The sequence below is a fragment of the Agelaius tricolor genome, unplaced genomic scaffold (genome assembly GCF_023055355.1).
Source record: "Agelaius tricolor isolate 1412-34295 unplaced genomic scaffold, bAgeTri1.0.p SCAF_37, whole genome shotgun sequence".
Lineage (NCBI taxonomy): Eukaryota > Metazoa > Chordata > Aves > Passeriformes > Icteridae > Agelaius > Agelaius tricolor.
In genome coordinates, this window is record NW_027269297.1 from 3,228,768 (window position 1) to 3,247,746 (window position 18,979).

The window sequence follows — 18,979 nt, forward strand, 5'->3', positions numbered from 1 at the left end:
AAACCCTGCAGCTGCCCTGAGGGCTGGGGGCTGAAGGATCATCCTTGTCTTGCCACCTTGGAGAGCACCAGTGAGATGGAGATGGGCACAGACATTTTAAAAAGCAGCAAGGTCTCTTTGACAGGAAAAACATCGAGGGAATAAAAGGGAAGAATATTCTGTGTTTGTGGGTGGTTGCACATCAAGGTTATGCATTTATTACAGGGAAAAAAAAACCCTATAAAATACTCAGGTTTCACCACATCACTAAAAACCTGAGAGCAATTATTGTGGGGAGGTGTTGTGCTGGTCCAGGACACATCCCCAGGTGGAACATGTGTCCCACAGCAGGACAGGGACAGCTCTGAGGGGCCACCTCACTTCTGTGACAACCTCAGGCTGTCATTGCCACACCTTGCACAGGCAAAAGGTCCAGGGAAAAACATCCAGCACCATCTCCTTGTTGGAGATCCTGCTAAAAAATGCCACCTTTCCAAGAATCTGTCCTGGCTGGGAATTCAGATTGAAGCCCTGCACATGAATGGAAGCTGATTTCAGGAATTGTTGGTGCTGTCTTGCCCTCAGGTGAATCCAGAGAACATCAGAGCTTCCCACAGTGCTGCAGCTCCTTCCAGCAGCTCCTGCTGGAGGGTACAAACCTCTCTATTCCACATCCAGGAATGAAAGAGCTTCTGGAAGTGATCCCTGCTGGGGGCAGAAAAGCTCTGGCTGTGACAGAAAAAGGCAGAAAGCCACGGTGTGGGCACTGGGATGGTTTCAGGGCATGATGCAGCTCCTCACTCAGCATTCAGACCCTTCAGGTTCACACTTTAAATGCACAAATTGAGTAGGCAAGGCCAGATCCCACCTGCTCTTTCCCTTTATTTTCTCCCTGTCACTGTCATATTTTCTGGAAAAATCCCTTTGCCAGGATTTCTTCTCCTGGGAAGCTGAGAAGCCTCAGAGAAAAAGGAAAACAATATTATCTCATTTGCTTCTCCTGTGTTTTGCTGCTTTTGAATGTGGTTGGAGATTGTTTCTCCAACATGTGAATTGTTTTAACTTAATGACCAATCACAGTCAGGCAGTGTCAGGACTCTGGAAGGAGTCACAGGTTTTTCATTAGAATCTTGTTAAGCCTTCTGCCTGTATCCTTTCTCTATTCTTTAGTATAGTTTTAGTATAGCATTCTTTTATATAATATAGTAACATAAAATAATAAATTATCCTTCTAAGAACATGGAGTCAGATTCTCAATTCCTCCTCCATCCAGGGGACCCCAAAAATACCACAAATGGTGACCACATCTCCCCCTTACTAAAAGGGTCAAATCCTCAGCACAGGATGCTCAGCTGATCAAAACCATCAGAAGATCCAAGCTGAAAAGCCTGAAAGCTGCAAAATTCAGCTCTCAGGTCTGCTCTCCCAGAGAATTCCTTCACCCCAAAGGCAAAAGGATCCTTGGACAAATCCCTGCCCCTCTCCTGCAGCTTTGGGAGCACAGAGCTGAAATCAGCACAAAATGGGATGAGAGACAACCAGACCCTGCTGAGGGCAGGAGCCACAGACCCCAAAGATGCAGGGGGAGAAAATATTGCTGAGAAAAGCAGTAACACCCAAATTCTACAGAGCCCCTGGGCTGGGACACAAGGAGGGCAGGACACTCACTTGGGATTCCTGACACGAGTTTCAGGGGCCGCAGCACCCGCACGGCTCGCAGGGTCCGCAGGTCAAAATCAGTCCCAGCAGTGGCCAGAATCCTGCAGGGAAACAGGAAAAACAATCCAGATTAAATGCAAATTCATCTTTCCAAAGCATGGCTAAGTGTGGTGTAAAACCAGCAAATATTTGAGCTGCTTTAAAAAACAATTCCAGATTAAATGCAAATTCCTCTTTCCAAAGCATGGCTAAGTTTGGTGTAAAACCAGCAAATATTGGAGCTGTTCTAAGAAACAATTCCAGATTAAATACAAATTCCTCTTTCCAAACTATGGTTAGGAATGGTGTAAAACCAGCAAATATTGGAGCTGCTTTAAAAAAAAAAAAATCCAGATTACATGCAAATTCCTCTTTCCAAAGCATGGCTAAGTGTGATGTTGGGGGATTCACATTTTCTGAACCTGAGAGAAGTAGTGAGAGAGGCAATTGAGATAAGAATTGTTTTGATCATTCTTTTCTCTGCTTCTCAGGTTCTTTTCTCTGCTTCTCTCAAGTTCAGAGAATATGAATCCCACAGGTGTAAAACCAGCAAATATTGGAGCTGCTTTAAACAAAAAATCCAGATTAAATGCAAATTCCTCTTTCCAAAGCATGGCTTAGTGTGGTGTAAAACCAGCAAATTTTGGAGCTCCTTTAAAAAAATTCAGATTAAATTCAAATTCCTCTTTCCAAAGCACAGCTAAGTGTGGTGTAAAACCAGCAAATATTGGAGCTGCTTTAAAAAACAAATACAGATTAAGTGCAAATTCCTCTTTCCAAAGCATGGCTAAGAGTGGTGGCAAATATTGGAGCTGCTTTAAACTCTGTGATCACATTGTGGATTGTGTTCACTGGAAGGAATTAATTCCCACAAACTCCAGGGCTTCTGTAGGAAAATCCCCAATCTCTGCCTGTTTATGAGGCCACTGGACATCATCAGGCACTAAAGAGCTGCACCCTGTGCCCCAGGAAAGCACAAAGAGGAGACAGAAAGAGGGAGCTGGATCCCTCAGTTATGCTGGAAATTACCTTCCAGAACTTCCTGTGATAAATCCACAAATCTCTCAGTTTGATGTCTGGTGTTTCCCAACACCTGAAGCAGTTTCTGCTCAGAGTTTCTTCTCTGTGTGCAAAATAATTTTTGCTCACAGGAGAACATGCAGAGAGCAGGGTGTGGGTCTGACACACCATGAAATCCAGCCCCCAAAGCAGAAGGGGTCTTACAAATGTGCTGCTCTGCACAGAAAATGAAATGGATTCCCTGGTTTAGGGCACAGCAAGGAGAGGAATATTGTCCCAGTGTCCACAAGTGACAATGATGAGAAATCACAAGGCCAGCTCTGCCCCACAGCACAGCCACCTTCACCAATTCCTGCAGCACTTCTGGGATGTTCCAGCAATAAACTTCCCCTATTTGGGCCTGTGCTCATCCAAAGGTGGGGTTTCATGATCCTGGGGGGCTTTTCCAACCTAAACAATTCTGATTGTAGCACAAGCCAAGGCCAAACCCTCCCACCAGCCTCCATCCTCTGCACCACTGCCAGTGACCGTGAGAATCTGGCCCTTTTCCCTCACTTCCCTGATAACAGGAGCCCTCTTCCCTCCATTTCCTGATAACAGGAGCCCTTTTTTCCCATTTTCTTGACACCAGGAACTCTTTTCTTCCTGACAAGAGCCCCCTTTCCTCAGTTTCCTGATAACAGGAGCCTTTTTTCCTCAGTTTCTTAACACCATAAGCCCTTTTCCCTCAGTGTTTTTATAACAGGAGCCCTTTTTCCTCAATTTCCTGATAACAGGAGCCCCTTTTCCTGAGTTTCTTGCTATCAGGAGCCCTTTTCCCTCAGTTTCTTGCTAACAGGAGCCCTTTTCCTTCAGTTTCTTGCTAACAGGAGCTCTTTTCCCTCAGTTTCTTGCTAACAAGAGCCCCCTTTCCTCAGTTTCTTGCTAACAAAAGGCCTTTATCCTCACTTTCCTGATAACAGGAGCCCCTTTTCCTTCAGTTTCTTGCTAACAGGAGCCCTTTTTCTGCAGTTTCTTGACAGCAGGCTGCAGAGCATTCAGCAGCAATCGGCCACCATGAACCAGCCCAAGGAAAAGCAGAGTTTTCTGAGGCAGCTGCACAATTGCACTCAGAGCTGAGCAGGATGTGGCCATGGCAGTGCAGGGAGCACTCCCAGAATAAATCCCTGTCCTTACCTCAGGGACTGCCTGAGCCTGGCCCAGGGAAGAGCAGGCTCAGCATTGCTGGGCGGAAAGGGCCAGACTCCAGCAGCAGGAGGTGCTGGAGATCAGGAAAAAAACCTGCTGGGATCTTGGATGGCAGGAGGCAGAAGCCAGCCAGGACCTGAGGAGCTGAGTATTTATTCTATAGGACACCTGTTCCCACATTTTCACGACCTTAAAATTCCCATGACATCAGCTCCACAGATGCAGTTGGAGCACGAGCAACAGGAGACAATTTAAACCAAGGACCAGCACATGCAGAGCCTTTAATCCAATCTTCTGCACCCAGGCCAGTGATTTCATCCTCTGCTCCCTTCCTCCATCCTCACAGCTTAATTGCTCACTTATGGACCTGTGCAGTGTGGGAAGAACCCAGAGAGGAGATAATCCTGAATCTCCACCCTGGAGGAGGCTCCCAACAGCACAGTCAGTGTGAGCTGAGCCAGGATGGATAGATTCTGGGAATAAGAAATGTAGAGGATGGATAGATTCTGGGAATAAGAAATGTAGAGGATGGATAGTTTCTGGGAGCCCCCAACACGGGAATAATGTGCTCTGACTCCATGATTTAGAATGCTGAACAATTGCTTTATTAAGCTATATTATATTACACTAATGCTACACTATGACTATACTAAAGAGATACTAAAGAAAAACCCATGACTGTCTGAGAGAGCCAGGACACAGCTTTGACCCAATTGGCCAAGGAATCAAAGCAACCTTCACCAGTGCCCAATCAACAAATCACTTTGGGTAAACAATCTCCATAACACATTCCACATGTGCCAAACAACAGGAGCAGCAAATAGAGATAAGAATTGTTTTCTCTTCTTTTCTGAGCTTCTCACTGCCTTCCCCAGAAAAATCCTGGGAGAGAGAATTGTATTTGCAGGGAATGCTCCAACAAAGGCAGGAATGATGAATCTGACTCCATGTTCTCAGAAAGCAAATTTATTACTTTATTATACTATATGATATTAAAGAATATTATACTATACTAAAGAAAAAAAAGGATTCTTATTGAATGCTAAAAAGAGAATAATGAAAACTCCGGACTCTCTCCAGAGTCCTGACACAGCTTGGCCCTGATTGGCCCAAGAGTGAAAACAACTCCCAGCAGAATGCAATGGAACAATCACCTGTGGGTGAACAATCTCCAAACACATTCCACATGAGCAGGTGAATGAGGCAGAGGCTGGCAAAGCCCAGGCTGGGCATCCAGCACTGAGCTGCATCCTGCAGCCCCCTGGCATCCCATGCCCACCCCCAGCCAGGCTGTGCCAGCACTGGAACCAGGGCACAGGGGGCCCTGAGGCTTTCAAAAAGTGTTGAGGTGTCAGAATCCCTGGCAGGAGCCCTCAGGATGCCAGGAAGGACCCGGGGGCAGCAGCTGGAGCACAACAAAGCAGCTCAGGAGGGGAACTGTGCCAGCGTGGGGATGGTGCCTTTGCCCCTACAGAACCAAAGCTCATTTACAGGATTCCTAAAGTGCCTGGGAACACATCTCAGTGAGGAGGAGACTTTAATTAACATCATCTGGGGCATTTGCCAAAGTGCCACCTTTGTTTTACTTTATCCCTCTGAAAGCTCATAACAGCCACTGCAAGTTAGGTCAGGAGGAGTGGGAAATCATCCTTAAAAAGAAGAGGAATGGAGAGATCAAAGGAGCCAGCTGACAGGCACATCCCAAACTCCTGCTGGAGAATCCCTGGCTGCACAGCCAGCAGCTGAGAACAAAGCAGAGGTGGTGGGGACCCAGTGCCAGAAGAGGAAATCGGTTGGGAAAAGCAAAAACAAGATTCAAAAATCAGATTTTAGGTGATAAATGGCTCGATCTGCTGCCATTTCTGTGGCTCAGTGGGTTGCACAGAAACACAAAGATTGGATATGTTTGGGATGCTGCCTTGGATTGCACTTCCAAGGGTTTAAGTGCAACAAAATCAATTCCTATGTGAAAGTTGTCTTTTTTGCGATGGCCAAACACCAAACCTTTCTTATTTTTGTGCTGCTGAGGAGGAGCTGGGCACCCACCCTGCCATCCCTGGGGGCTCAGGACAGTGGCACTCACTCCCCAGTTTCACCATCACTTGGTTAAATGCTGCTTTTCTCTCTCTCTCCTCCAGTAAGGAGCCCTGACTGACAGCTCTTCCCAGAGACAGCCCAGCTGTGGGATAAATGCTTGATAACTTTTATTCCAGCAACGCCTGGAATAAATTATGAAAGCAGCTTGTTCCTCTGGGTATAAAAGAAAGCAAAGAATGAAGGGAAAGTTCCTTCCCTGAACGTTCTGATACCATAAATAATTAGCAATCCCTTCCTGTAAGGGGCTGGGAGCTCAGGATTGATTTGTTCTGGTTCAGCAAGACCCTGGCTGCCATGAACATCCTCAGTGAAGCCCTGAGCAAGGAAAATACCTTAGAATTCCTTCAGGTTTAGCCCCAGTGCTCCAAATCCTGAGGTTGGAGTGGGGAAAAGCAAATCCTGTTCCTCAGGATCACCCCCACCTTGTCTGAGAGCCGTGAATGCCTCCCATGGGATCTCACCACTGGATAACACTGGTGCCACTGCTGAGCAGGAATCACTGCAATAACTTGTGGGTATTTAAATGTAACCTTGCTAAGTTTTATAAATTCTAGTCTTGGAAAGAACCCCAAAACCTCAGAGAGAGAAAAAACTCCAAGAAATTATCCCTATTCCCTAAACCTGACTTGGAGCATCCCCATTCCCTAAATCTGACTTTGAGCTCCCTCATTCCCTAAACCTGACTTGGAGCACCCCTATTCCCTAAACCTGACTTTAAGCACCCCCATTCCCTCAACCCCACTGAGCACCCATGGTTAACAAGCTCCAGTGACCCCTGGGAATGGAATCCAGTGGGAAACCCAAAATAACTAACTTCATGAAGATTGGCTGAGTAGTTTAAGGTGTTTGCCCATCTGTGGGTCCCCTGCAGGCTGACTGTCACCTCTGTCCTTCCCAATGTCTCCTCCACTACCCAGAGGCTGGAGAAGGAATTGGGAACAGAAACATTGCACCATTCTGGCCCTGAATTCCAGCAGACAGGCAGCACCTGGAGGTGCCACAACCTCTGGCCCTTTGGGCCACCAGGGCACCCCAGCCCCGTTTCCCTGAAGGTTCCCAGTGGATCACAAAGGTTTGGAGAGGATGAAGCCCATGGCCAAGGGAGAAACCCCCAGGTGCACCCAGGGAGGGCTGCAGGAGGCGCAGGGAGGGTCCTGGGGGTCTGTCTGCTCAGAGCCCCTCAGCTGCTCATGCCTCAGGTCTTGGCTTTTCTATTTTTCACATTCTGTGCTGCTTTAGTGTGTGGGTCTGAGCTTCACATCAGGGGATGCTGAGCTCTGTGCACAGAGCAGGGAGACAAAACAATTCCTGCTCCAGCTGGGCACCAAGGACAAATGACCCAAATCTCAGCCCAAGAGCACAAACCCCGTGGGCTGGAGAGAGAAAAACAAGCAGGGTGGGACTGCAGGGGCTAAAGCTGGAATGGGACAATGAACTGCAAGATGCAAATGGAGCAGAACTGATCCCAGGGAGAGACCCCGTGCCCGGCCGTGCATTTTGGGGCCATTTTGGTTCATCTTGGGTGCAGCCCTGGCTGGGCTCTTGTGCTGCCTGAGGTGGATCCATGGAGGCCTTTAATAAATCCCTGTTTTCTTGAGAATCTGAGCTACCTTCTTTCTCTCCAGTTGCACATTTCCAGTCCTTGCAGTTTCAGAGGAAATTTTAATAGGTAATTTCTCCCACAGGTTCAAAGCCAGAAGGCAAAGTACCCCAATGCTTTATCCAACTTATTTCCCTGCTTTATTCTTTAGCTCTGTCCAGCCTCTGTTCTAGGGCAGCCTCTCAAGGCATCACTGCAGGGCACAGCAGCACCAGCCGTTGTCACCCTTGTGCCACCCGCACGCAGCCTGGGGACACTGCTCGGTGTCACTGTGGGATGTGGCCTGGCAGATCGCCCCAGCCAGGACCTGAGGGCAGCATGGGCACCCAGCCAAGGTGTGCCCGTGGCCATGCCCAGGGATGTGGCTGTCACTCTGCCCAGCTGGCTGGTGCCAGGCCTGCGGTGGCAGCGCTGGCAGTGCCACAGCCCGAGCGGGGACACGCAGTGTCAGAGTGGTTGGAAAGGTGCCCTTTTGCACTAAGTCTGATTTCACAGCTGTGAGCTTCATCTTGACTACCAAAGGCACAGAGGGGAGCCCAGGCCTGGGCTGATAAGTCAATGGGAGGTGCTAATTGCAGCATTTAATTTATGGCAGTGCCAGGTTCAGCTGGTGGCTCTGTCACTCAGCGCTGGTGACTCCCCTCCAGCTGTCCTGTCCCTGCCACACAAAGGGCCCAGCTTGGCAGGTCTCTGCCTCTCCTTTGGATCACCAACAGCAGGCCTCAGCATCCCAACACACCCTGCATATTGCATCTGATCCTGCTCCTGACCTCCACATGGACAGCACAAGGGACAGATCCCACCCTTTCCTCCCAGCGGGGCCCCTCAGGCTGATCCCCTGTCCTGGATTGCCAAGCAAATTGTACTCGATTCATCATCTGTATGGCACTTGTCTTCTGTTTAGTGGGCAGTTTTCCTTATCTCTTCCACAACCAATCCTCTCTCAGGCAAGACATCTGCTGATAACAGCTATTGAATGTCCCTGCATGGCTGATAAGAACTACAGCATCCCATTGGGAGATGTGAACCCAGAGGGAGGAGCCAAGCATTGCTACCCAGATATAATCTGGAGATTCTGGAACACCAGCACAGCTTCTGCACTTCTGTTCCCCAGAGGAACAGCAGCTGCCTCTTCTTGCCCTGGATCTTCAGACGCAGAGACTGCACCTTTCTCCAGGATCTCTGCTCCAGCAGAGCCACCCCTGACACTGCAGGAGGGCTGAGCCACATTTCCAATGGGACTGTGCCAACACCCTGACCCACAGGGTGTCAGGCTGGGTTCTGACTCTGGCAGTGTTGTTTTGGTTCACTGCATTGTTTATTTTATCTTTTTATTTTCTTCCCTAATAAAAAAACCTGTTATTCCTGCTCCCATGTTTTTGCCAGAGAGCCCCTTAATTTAAAATTTATAGCAATTTGGAGGGAGGGGGTTCACATTCTTTCCATCTCAGGGGAAGCTCCTGCCTTCCTTAGCAGACACCTGTCTTTCCAAACCAAGATATCCCCACGCTCACACAAACGTGTTTGTTCCCAAATGGATTCTATCCATCAAGGGATAAACCTCTCCTTAGCTCTAACATGAAGGGAACAGAGGGCAAAGTGAAATACACCCAGGAAATAACAATATTTGGCAGCAAAGGGCTTCAGAGGCACAAACAGCCTAACCAGGGAAGGAGATTCAGAGGGGAACCCATCAATCCATAAAATACCTCCAAGGGGTGTCAGAGGATGGTGGCAGACTCTGTTCAGTGACAGGATGAGGAGCAATGGCCATGAAGAAAACCACAACAAGTTCCACATCAACATGAGGAAGGAATTCTTTCCCTGGGGGTGGCAGAGCCCTGGAACAGCTGCCCAGGGATGAGGTGGAGTCTCCCTCTCTGGACACATCCCTGTGTCACCTGTTCCAGGTGACCCTGCCTTGGTAGGGCTTGGCCTGGATGATCTCCAGAGGTCCCTTCCAACCCCAGCTGTTCTGGGATTCTGTGATTCCCTGGGCTCACCCCAAACAGATGCATTTCTGAGCCAGCATTACATTCACCACCAGCCTCCAGCAGAGCCCAGATGTGAACACAAACTCCCTCCTCCTCCTCCTCCTCCTCCTCCGCATGGTAGAAATGCTCTCAAGTTTTGGGAGGAGACAGAGCAAAACAGGAGCAGAATCCTCTCCCCAGAGCACCTGAAACTCACTTTTGGGAGTGTAATTCCTGAGCCAAGCTCCAGGGAGAAGCCAGGGAGGGAGAGTGTCTGGAGCCAGCCCCTCCTCTGCTACAGCCAGGCAGGGAGGGCCACTCAAATCCACCAAAGGAGGATTTGCAGGGCTTGGATTGTGCCCAGGATGAAGGAAGATGTTCTGATGATGAGGCAGCTGCTCAAAGAAGTCCTTGTTGCTGCTAAGCAGGAGAGACAGGGACATGCAGCACTGCAGAGTGGCAAAGGAGGCTCGTTTGCAATCAGCACTGACAGCTGGCAGGGAAATGCACACAGCCAAAACCATCCCAGGGAGCTCACGCTGGGAAAACAGAGTGCAGAGGAGTTAAAAGCACCCTGCACTTCACTGGGGATCAGAAAGTAGGTCACACCTTGAGCCTCACCCACTCACAGCACAGAGGAGAGGTGCTGCTGGCTGTCCTTGGGAATGGCCATCCCAGAATGTCATTGCAGAGGTCCCAAGGGCAGGAGTTGGGAGCAGAAAGCATTTCCCAGAGAGTTCTGGTGCCACCCACCCCATGGTCAAGACATGAAGGGTTTTGTCTCAGTAGCAGACAAGATTCTTCAAGGGGAATTTCAGGATCAGCAAAATGTTTCAAGTATTTTTACTTTAGGGGATGTAAATGAGAGAGCAACAGAACAACATTTGGGGATTGTTTCATTTGTCAAGTTCTAAAATGAAGCATTCCCAGCTTTAAATACATTTTCCTTTTTAGTGGAAGCAATTCTTGTCAAGCCTGCAAATAGTTTTGCCTTGATTTAATGCTGCCATTTTCCCAAAAAAATACAAACTCCTGAGCCCTGTGTGAGTGAAAAACGTCACCCAAACCAAACCCTGCCCTTCAGAGCTGTGCCAGGAATGCTGGAGGGGCAGGGCTGTGCTCTCCACGAGCTGCAAGCACAAAGCAAAGGGCACAGGCCAGCTGGTGGGTGGATGGGGGATGGATTTTCCTGCCAGGTGGGCTAACAGGGCAGCACAGACTGCAGGAGGACAGAGCTCTGAGTCACCAGAACACATCCCAACCCTCCTTCCTCCAGGAGCACGGAGGAGAAGCTCCTTGCCAGGCTGCCCTGGGAGCTGTGACGAGGGCTGTGTTATTTGGAGGCACAGCCACCTCACCCTCTGCACCTGGCCAGCCCCCAGGAGGAGCTGCCTCTGAGCTGGCCAGGAAATTCAGCACTATCACATCCCATCAGAGCTGGAAAAGCAAAACAAAATGGGTGGGAAGAAGAGCTCAGCCTTCCCCCTGGTGCCAGGAGAGGGAGGGGAGCAGCAGCCAGGAGGGGAAGGAAAACACCTGGCAGTGCTGGGCACATCAGCCCAGGAGAGAAAGGAAACATCTGGCAGTGCTGGGCACGTGAGCCAGGAGGGGAAGGAAACACCTGGCAGTGCTGGGCACATCAGCCAGAGAGGGAATGGAAACACCTGGCAGTGCTGGGAACATCAGCCAGGAGGGGAAGGAAACATCTGGCAGTGCTGGGCACATCAGCCAGGAGGGGCAGGAAACACCTGGCAGTGCTGGGCACATCAGCCAGAGAGGGAATGGAAACACCTGGCAGTGCTGGGAACATCAGCCAGAGAGGGAATGGAAACACCTGGCAGTGCTGGGCACATCAGCCAGGAGAGAAAGGAAATACCTGGCAGTGATGGGCACATCAGCCAGAGAGGGAATGGAAACATCTGGCAGTGCTGGGAACATCAGCCAGGAGGGGAAGGAAACATCTGGCAGTGCTGGGAACATCAGCCAGGAGGGGAAGGACACCTCGTGGTCCCTGACTCTTTCTGGGCCCTGCACCATCACAGCAAGCAGCCCTGTCTGGGTAATAATTAGCATAGACTCCATGTATTTCCCAGAAGGTGATTAATAATCTTTATGAAGGAACCCATTGCTCTTTTATAGACAGTTATGATACAGGTGGACTTGATTGCTCCTTCAATCCAAACACCATCACCATTGGCCAATTAAGAAACCACCCTTTGATGAACAAATCTCCATAACACATTCCACATGTGCACAACAACAGGTGCAGCAGGTTAAGACAAGAATTGTTTCTCATTCTTCCCTTTGATCTTCTCACAGAAGGGCCTGGGAAAGTTGTGTTTCTCTCTGTGGCCAGAGAGCTGCTGCCACACTGCACTGAGGGGTTTTCCCCACCTTGCCACAGCTGAAGCAAGCACTGGACTCTGGAGGGCTGGGGGCTGTCCCAGTGCAGCTCCCCCCACCCCAGATACTGCTGGGGTGGGCAGATAATGAGAAAAGATCAACACTCGTGCAGAGTGAGAGCCAAAAACATCCATAAAAGGAATGGGAAAGCAGAGGGGGCCATGGAGGTGATTCCTGCTGCCACATTTGCACTGTTTGCTGCTCTCTCCCCAGCCTCAGGGCACAGCCAAATGGACCATCAGCATCCATCAGCAAAATGGATCATCAGGGCACACCTGTGCCCTTCATCAGTGAGAGCCCCAGACCCACCAGGACTCAGCCAAGGTGGAGAACTTCAGCAGGATGTCAAACATTCCTGGCCTTGCTTTCCTGCAATATCACAGAACATCAGCAAACCAGGGGTCCCTGGTGCCATCAGCACCCCAGCACCTCTGCTCCTGCCTGCACTCGGGGTGCTCACCCTGCATGGGCCTGTGGGGACACATGGGACACCCAGGAGATGTGTGACATCCAAGGAGTGATGTGGGACAAACAAGGAATGACATGGGACATCCAGGAGGGACATGGGACCCCAAGGAGGGACATGGGACCCCAAGGAGGGACATGGGACATCCAGGACATCTGTGACGTCCAAGGAGGAACATGGGACAGACAAGGAATGAGATGAGACAGCCAGGGAGGAACATGGGACATCCAAGAAAGGACATGGGACATCCAGAGAGGGATGTGGGACACCCAAAGCAGGACATGGGACACCCAGGAAATGTGTGACATCCAAGGAGGGATGTGGAATGCCCAAGGAGGGACATGGGACATCCAGGGAGTGCTGTGGGACAGACAAGGAGTGACAGGGGACATCCAGAGAGGGACATGGGAGATCCAAGGAAGGACATGGGACACCTAGGGGAGGGACATGGGACACACAGAGAAGGACATGGGACATGCAGAGAGTGCTGTGGGACACCCAGGAAGGGATGTATGACATCGAGGGAGGGATGTGGGACATCCAATGAATGCTGTAGGACATCCAAGGAGTGACCTGGAACACCCAGGAAGGGATGAGGGACACCCAGGAAGGGATGTGTGACATCCAAGGAGGGATGTGGGACACCCAGGGAGGAATGTGGAACGCCCAAGGAGGAACATGGGACACCTAAGGAGGGACATGGAACACCCAGGGATAACTCAAACCATGGATAGAAACCAACACCAGGCTCAGAGGGGCCGGGGCAGGAGCAGGGTTTGTTGCTGTCCCCCTGTGGATGCTGAGTGGCTCCAATTGCTCCCCAGGGGCTCTGAGGAACCACCCTGAGGGCATCACCAACACCTCCCTCCAGCTGCCCCTGGTCCTTCCCAGGAGAGCTGGGAGCAAGGGAGGGGAGCTGCAGTGGGGTTCCACAAGAGAAGAGAGCTCTGCACCCATTCCTGGCAGGGTCCCCAAAGGAAACTCCTCTAACAGAGCAATTCCTGGAGAAAGCAAAGCCTGGGATGGCAGCAGGCACCTCTCCACGTGTTTGCCCTGGGGAGGGAGCTGCTTCTGAGCCAGGACCCTTTGTCTCCACAGGGAGAGGTCTCTGAGGAGCCTTCCCAATGAGTGCCCTGAGCAGGCACAGGTTTGATATTCCTCCAACACCTCCTGTCCCAACCTGCTGCCCCAAAGATCCCAAATCCCAGGATTTTTCCACCTGCCCCTCGCTCAGCCATCCTGGGGTGCCAGTGCTCACACAGGGAGGCAGCCCCTAAATCAACAAGGCTGGACTAAAACTCAAGAAATCCTTTAAAAAAAATAACTTAAACTCTCTCTTTGCTTTTGGAGGCAGCTAGGGTCAGGGTTTCAATCTTTCTCCACAAGCCACAAAAATACAGATTTTCAAGTAAAATCAGAAATTCTCCTCTTGCCACAAGGATTAAAATAAGGCCTCAAATCTCCTAATCTGACTTGCACTGTAATATATCTTTTTTTAATACATACCTTATTGCCCCTCAAGGGATATAATTATTCCTCTTTCCCTGTTTTGTTGTTTTATTTTTGGCCAGAACTCTCACACCAAACATGCAGTGTTGTTCTAAGGAAAACACAGTTTGCCAAGACATCTAAAATATTGTGTATTCCCTCCATCTGCTTCTCCTAAATAAACCCAGGGCCTTATCTAATATAATGAGTAGCTGTTGGCAATAATTTCATAGCCATCTGTACCGTGCTTTAAACCTGTTGCAAGCTGGGCTGTGGACAGGGAAAAGTCAGAATTTATTCCTTCAGCATCAAAACCAGAAATTGTAACTCCCCCCGTTCTGTTTTTTAGGATAATTTAGCCATGACAGCTCCCATGCTGGGTGCCTGGGGAGCTGTATTTCATGAATGTGGCAAATAAATCCCTTTTTTTCCCCCTGTTTTTTGTAGATAAAAGTTGAGTTCTGCAGCTGAGAAGGTCAGGGCAGTTGCAGGTGGGTGCTGCCTCCAGGAGCTGGGTCTGCCACCACCACGTGAGATCCTTCACACCCCCACAGGCCCTGCTGGGGATCACCAGCCCAGAAAATTTCATTATTTAATTTAAAAAGTCTCTTCTGGCTGCACTCAGCTGCAAGAACCACAGCCTGCAAGGCTCAAAGGGACCTTAAAACTCATTCAGTGCCACCCCTGCCATGGCAGAGACACCTCCCACTGTCCCAGGCTGCTCCCAGCCCTGTCCAACCTGGCCTTGGAGGGATCCAGGGGCAGCTGTTGTATTTGCAGGGAATGCCCCAATGAAGGCATCTGACTCCATGTTCCCACAAGGCTAATTTATTACTTTATTATACTATATTATATTAAAGAATACTACACTATACTAAACTAAAGAATACAGAAAGGATACTTACAGAATGCTAAAAAGATAATAATGAAAACTCCTGACTCTTTCCAGAGCCCTGACACAGCTTGGCCCTGATTGGCCAAAGAGTGAAAACAACTCCCAGCAGAATGCAATGGAACAATCACCTGTGGGTGAACAATCTCCAAACACATTCCACATGAGCACAGCACAGGAGAAGCCAATGAGATGAGAATTGTTTTCCTTTTCTCTGAGGCTTCTCAGCTTCCCAGGAGAAAAACCCTGGGTGAAGGGATTTTTCAGAGAATGTGAATGGCACAGGAAGCCACAGGTGCTCTGTGGCTGGGGAGTTCATAGGATCCTAAAATCCCAGAATATCCTGAGCTGTGAGGAGGGCACAAGGATCATCCTGTCCAACTCCTGCTCCTGCACCAGCCCACCATGGTCCAGATGGGTGATGAGGTGAATTCTCCCCCCCATCCCTACTCAAACAGAGCCTGCACCCATTCAACAGCTAAAACAAATTTTATTTTGGTATTTTTAATGCTTTTGCATTAAACATTTTAATGTTCTCGCCCATTTGGAGTGGAGTGGAGCTCCCACAGCCAAACAGAGCCACCACACCACTCCCCCTGGCAAAGCTGGGGGAGAGTGATCCAGCTGTGCTTACAGGCCCAGGCTGCCAGATGTGCAGCAAGAGGAGGGTGTTGGGGTGAATTTATAACCTTTGGGACGTGACAAAGCATCTGTAGGGCAGCAGTAATGCTCCACTACTTTGCACAGGATTCCAAAACCACAAAAGGCTTTGGATAAAGAGAATGGGAGGAGAAATCTAGGAAATCAAGGAAATCTAAAGAGCTCAATGCTCCCAGGTGAACATGGGCCAGGACCCAGATATTCAGAGATGCCAGCACAGCTTCTATGTGTCCCAAGGCAATCTGCAATGACTCCAAGGGTCACCTCAGCACCAACACAGCACACACCCATGGTCACTCTCTCCCTGGGCATTGGTTTGCCTCTCCTGCTTTCCTCCCTTTCCACCCCATTTTTCTCCACCTTCCCCATCCCTTCTCCCCCAGCAGAGCAGCATCATCCCCTTCCCAAAGCCAGCAGGGGCTCACAGACCCTCCCTGGGCAGCAACCATAGAATGACAAAGTGGCTCAAGCTGGAAGGGACCACTGGAGGTCATCAAACAAAATCTGAAAGAGGGGAAATTTAGAGAGAGATCAGGAAGGAATTGTTCCCTGGGAGGGTGGGCAGGCCCTGGCACAGGGTGCCCAGAGCAGCTGGGGCTGCCCTGGATCCCTGGCAGTGCCCAAGGCCAGGCTGGAGCACCCTGGGACAGTGGGAGGTGTCCCTGCCCACAGCAGGGGCAGTCTCCCATTCCTCTGGGAGAAGAGAAGGCTCTGGGCAGATCTTAGAGCTCCTTCCAGTGCTTGAGAGGACTTGGGAGTAGGTTGGGAAGAGATTTTCATGAGGATGGGCAGTGATGAGACAAGGGGGACTGGCCTTAAGGTAAATGAGGGCAGGGATGGATGGGATATTGGGAATTGGGAATTGTTCCCTGGCAGGGTGGGCAGGCCCTGGCACAGGGTGCCCAGAGCAGCTGGGGCTGCCCCTGGATCCCTGGCAGTGCCCAAGGCCAGGCTGGACAGGGCTGGGAGCACCTGGGACAGTGGGAGGTGTCCCTGCCATGGCAGGGGTGGCACTGGATGAGCTTTAAGGTCCCTTCCAACCTGTAACATTCCCTATTCCAGTCCCACCTCCCTGCCCAGCAGGGTCCCTGGAGCTGTCACCCAGGACTGTGTCTGGATGGGGTTTGGATACCTCCAGGGAAGGGGCTCCAAACCTCCCTGAGCTCCTGTTCCAGGGAATGGAAGGGACAATGCAATGGGCAGGTGGCACCTCAGGGGCCAGAGCGATGCCACTGGCACAGGGAAGTGACATCTTTATAGCAGGAGAGGGGAATGTGTTCAATTAATTGGCTGTTCAGATAACAGAGGCTCCTGCTCTCCACTGGGCTGTTACCAAGCCTGGAATTGCTGCAGATAAAAGTCTGGCAACATTTTCATCATAAACTCCACATTTCTGGGCTGTACATCCCAGCCCTTAAAAAAATCCAAGCTGTGGGCAGAAATCTGCCATCCCAGCTCCCAGTGCAGCAGCCAATGTTTGTGTTTTCCAAATCTCCAGAGCAGTCCCATGGGGCAGAGATGGAAGCTGCAGTTTTCCAAGGTTTCAAAGCCCAGGCAGGGAGGTTTTTCCAAGTGCTGCAGCCTCCTGAAACACGGGAACACAGCAGGGATAACCCCAGGTGTGGAGCTGCTGCTGCTGCTGTGCTGCATGCAGCCACTTCTCCTCTCATCACAAATTCAAACCCGAATTTATGGAGCAGGAGAGAGAGATCCATGGGGGATTTCTCAGGCAGCTGCAGAAGAGGAGCAGCCCATAGCCCACAGAGCTTTGTGACGAGGAGAACATCACACTGAGGGCTTTGGGATGCCGGCCAACAGCATCAGATGCTCGCTGTTGATGCAGCCCATTGCTGTGAAATGGTCCAGAAAACCCCCCCAGCTCTTCTGCAGCCGAGTTAAGTGTTGTGTTCAGAGCTAAATCAGCCCAGGCTTAGCTCCACAGCCAACAGAGGAGAGCACAGGCAGGGAAAAGAAACCCAGAGTAGTGCTGGCAGTCCCTGGGGTCCTAAATGGGCAGGCTGGGTTCAGCAAGGAGGGCTGTAAGAACTGATGAGTTTAATTGTCTGTGAGAAAAGTCACTGTTCCACTCTGTGCTGCTGTTTCCTCTCTAAAATACACTGCATTTCCCACTCTAAAATTTAAATACTATTCAAACACTATTCAAATACACTGCATTTTCCACTCTGAAATCAAAATACTATTCAAATACACTGCATTTTCTGCTCTAAAATTAAAATACTATTCAAATACACTGTGTTTTCTACTCTAAATCACACTGGTTTTGCTTAAACTGGGATTTTTTAGGGAGGAGACACTTCGTGTTTAACTAGATTTAAATCTCAGTTTAATTGTCTGTGAGACAAGTCACTGTTCCACTCCATGCTGATGTTTCCTCTCTAAAATACACTGCATTTTCCACTCTAGAATTAAAACACACTGCATTTTCCACTCTAAAATTCAAATACCATCAAAATACACTGCATTTTCCACTCTAAAATTCAAATACTAATAAAATACACTGCATTTTCCACTCTAAAATTAAAACACACTGCATTTTCCACTCTAAAATTCAAATACCATTCAAATACACTGCATTTCTCACTCTAAAATTAAAATACTAATAAAATACACTGCATTTTCCTTTCTAAAATTCAAATACTAATAAAATACACTGCATTTTCTACTCTAAAATTAAAACACACTGCATTTCTCACTCTAAAATTAAAATACTAATAAAATACACTGCATTTTCCTTTCTAAAATTCAAATACTAATAAAATACACTGCATTTTCTACTCTAAAATTAAAACACACTGCATTTTCCACTCTAAAATTAAAATACTAATAAAATACACTGCATTTTCCCTTCTAAAATTCAAATACCATTAAAATACACTGCATTTTCCACTCTAAAATTAAAATACTATTCAAATACACTGTATTTTCCTTTCTAAAATTAAAGTACACTGCATTTTCCACTCTAAAATTCAAATACTATGCAAATACACTGCGTTTTCCTTTCTAAAATTAAAATACACTGCATTTTCCACTCTAAAATTCAAATACTATGCAAATACACTGCGTTTTCCTTTCTAAAATTCAAATACACTGCATTTTCCACTCTAAAATTAAAACACACTGCATTCTCCACTCTGAAACACACTGGTCTTACTTAAACTGGGCTTTTTAGGGAGGAGCCGCTTGGTGTTTGCCTGGGTTTACATCTCAGGTGGGTGGCAGTGCCCAGCTCCAGCCTGTGCCCCACCAGTCCCTCTCCTCAAACCCCGCTGATTCTGCTCTCCGAGCACAGAGCTGCCCCAGAGGGGCTGCGGGGAAGGAGCCGGGAGCGCTTTTCCAGCCTTGATGATAATTGGGCTTTGCACACCGTCCAGACAGCGCTGAGCTCCGAGCCGGGAAGGGGCGGGAGGACTCAGGCTGCTTTCCAGAGTAAGCGATTCTGACATTTGCGGAGTCATCGCCTTCCCCCAGGCCGGGATCCGGAGCCTTTCCCTCCG

The 18,979-nt window shown here is 49.3% G+C and overlaps 1 protein-coding gene across 11 annotated transcripts in view; it reads right to left on the bottom strand.

Annotated features, from left to right (window-relative positions):
- The window catches only part of CACNA1B (calcium voltage-gated channel subunit alpha1 B), a 334,736-nt gene that overhangs the window by 214,062 nt on the left and 101,695 nt on the right, over nucleotides 1-18,979 (bottom strand). For all 11 annotated transcript variants that reach the window (XM_071453699.1, XM_071453697.1, XM_071453694.1 and 8 more), the window contains exon 4: nucleotides 1,648-1,739. In XM_071453699.1, the coding sequence (XP_071309800.1) occupies nucleotides 1,648-1,739 (92 nt within the window). The remainder of the gene's footprint in view (nucleotides 1-1,647; nucleotides 1,740-18,979) is intronic.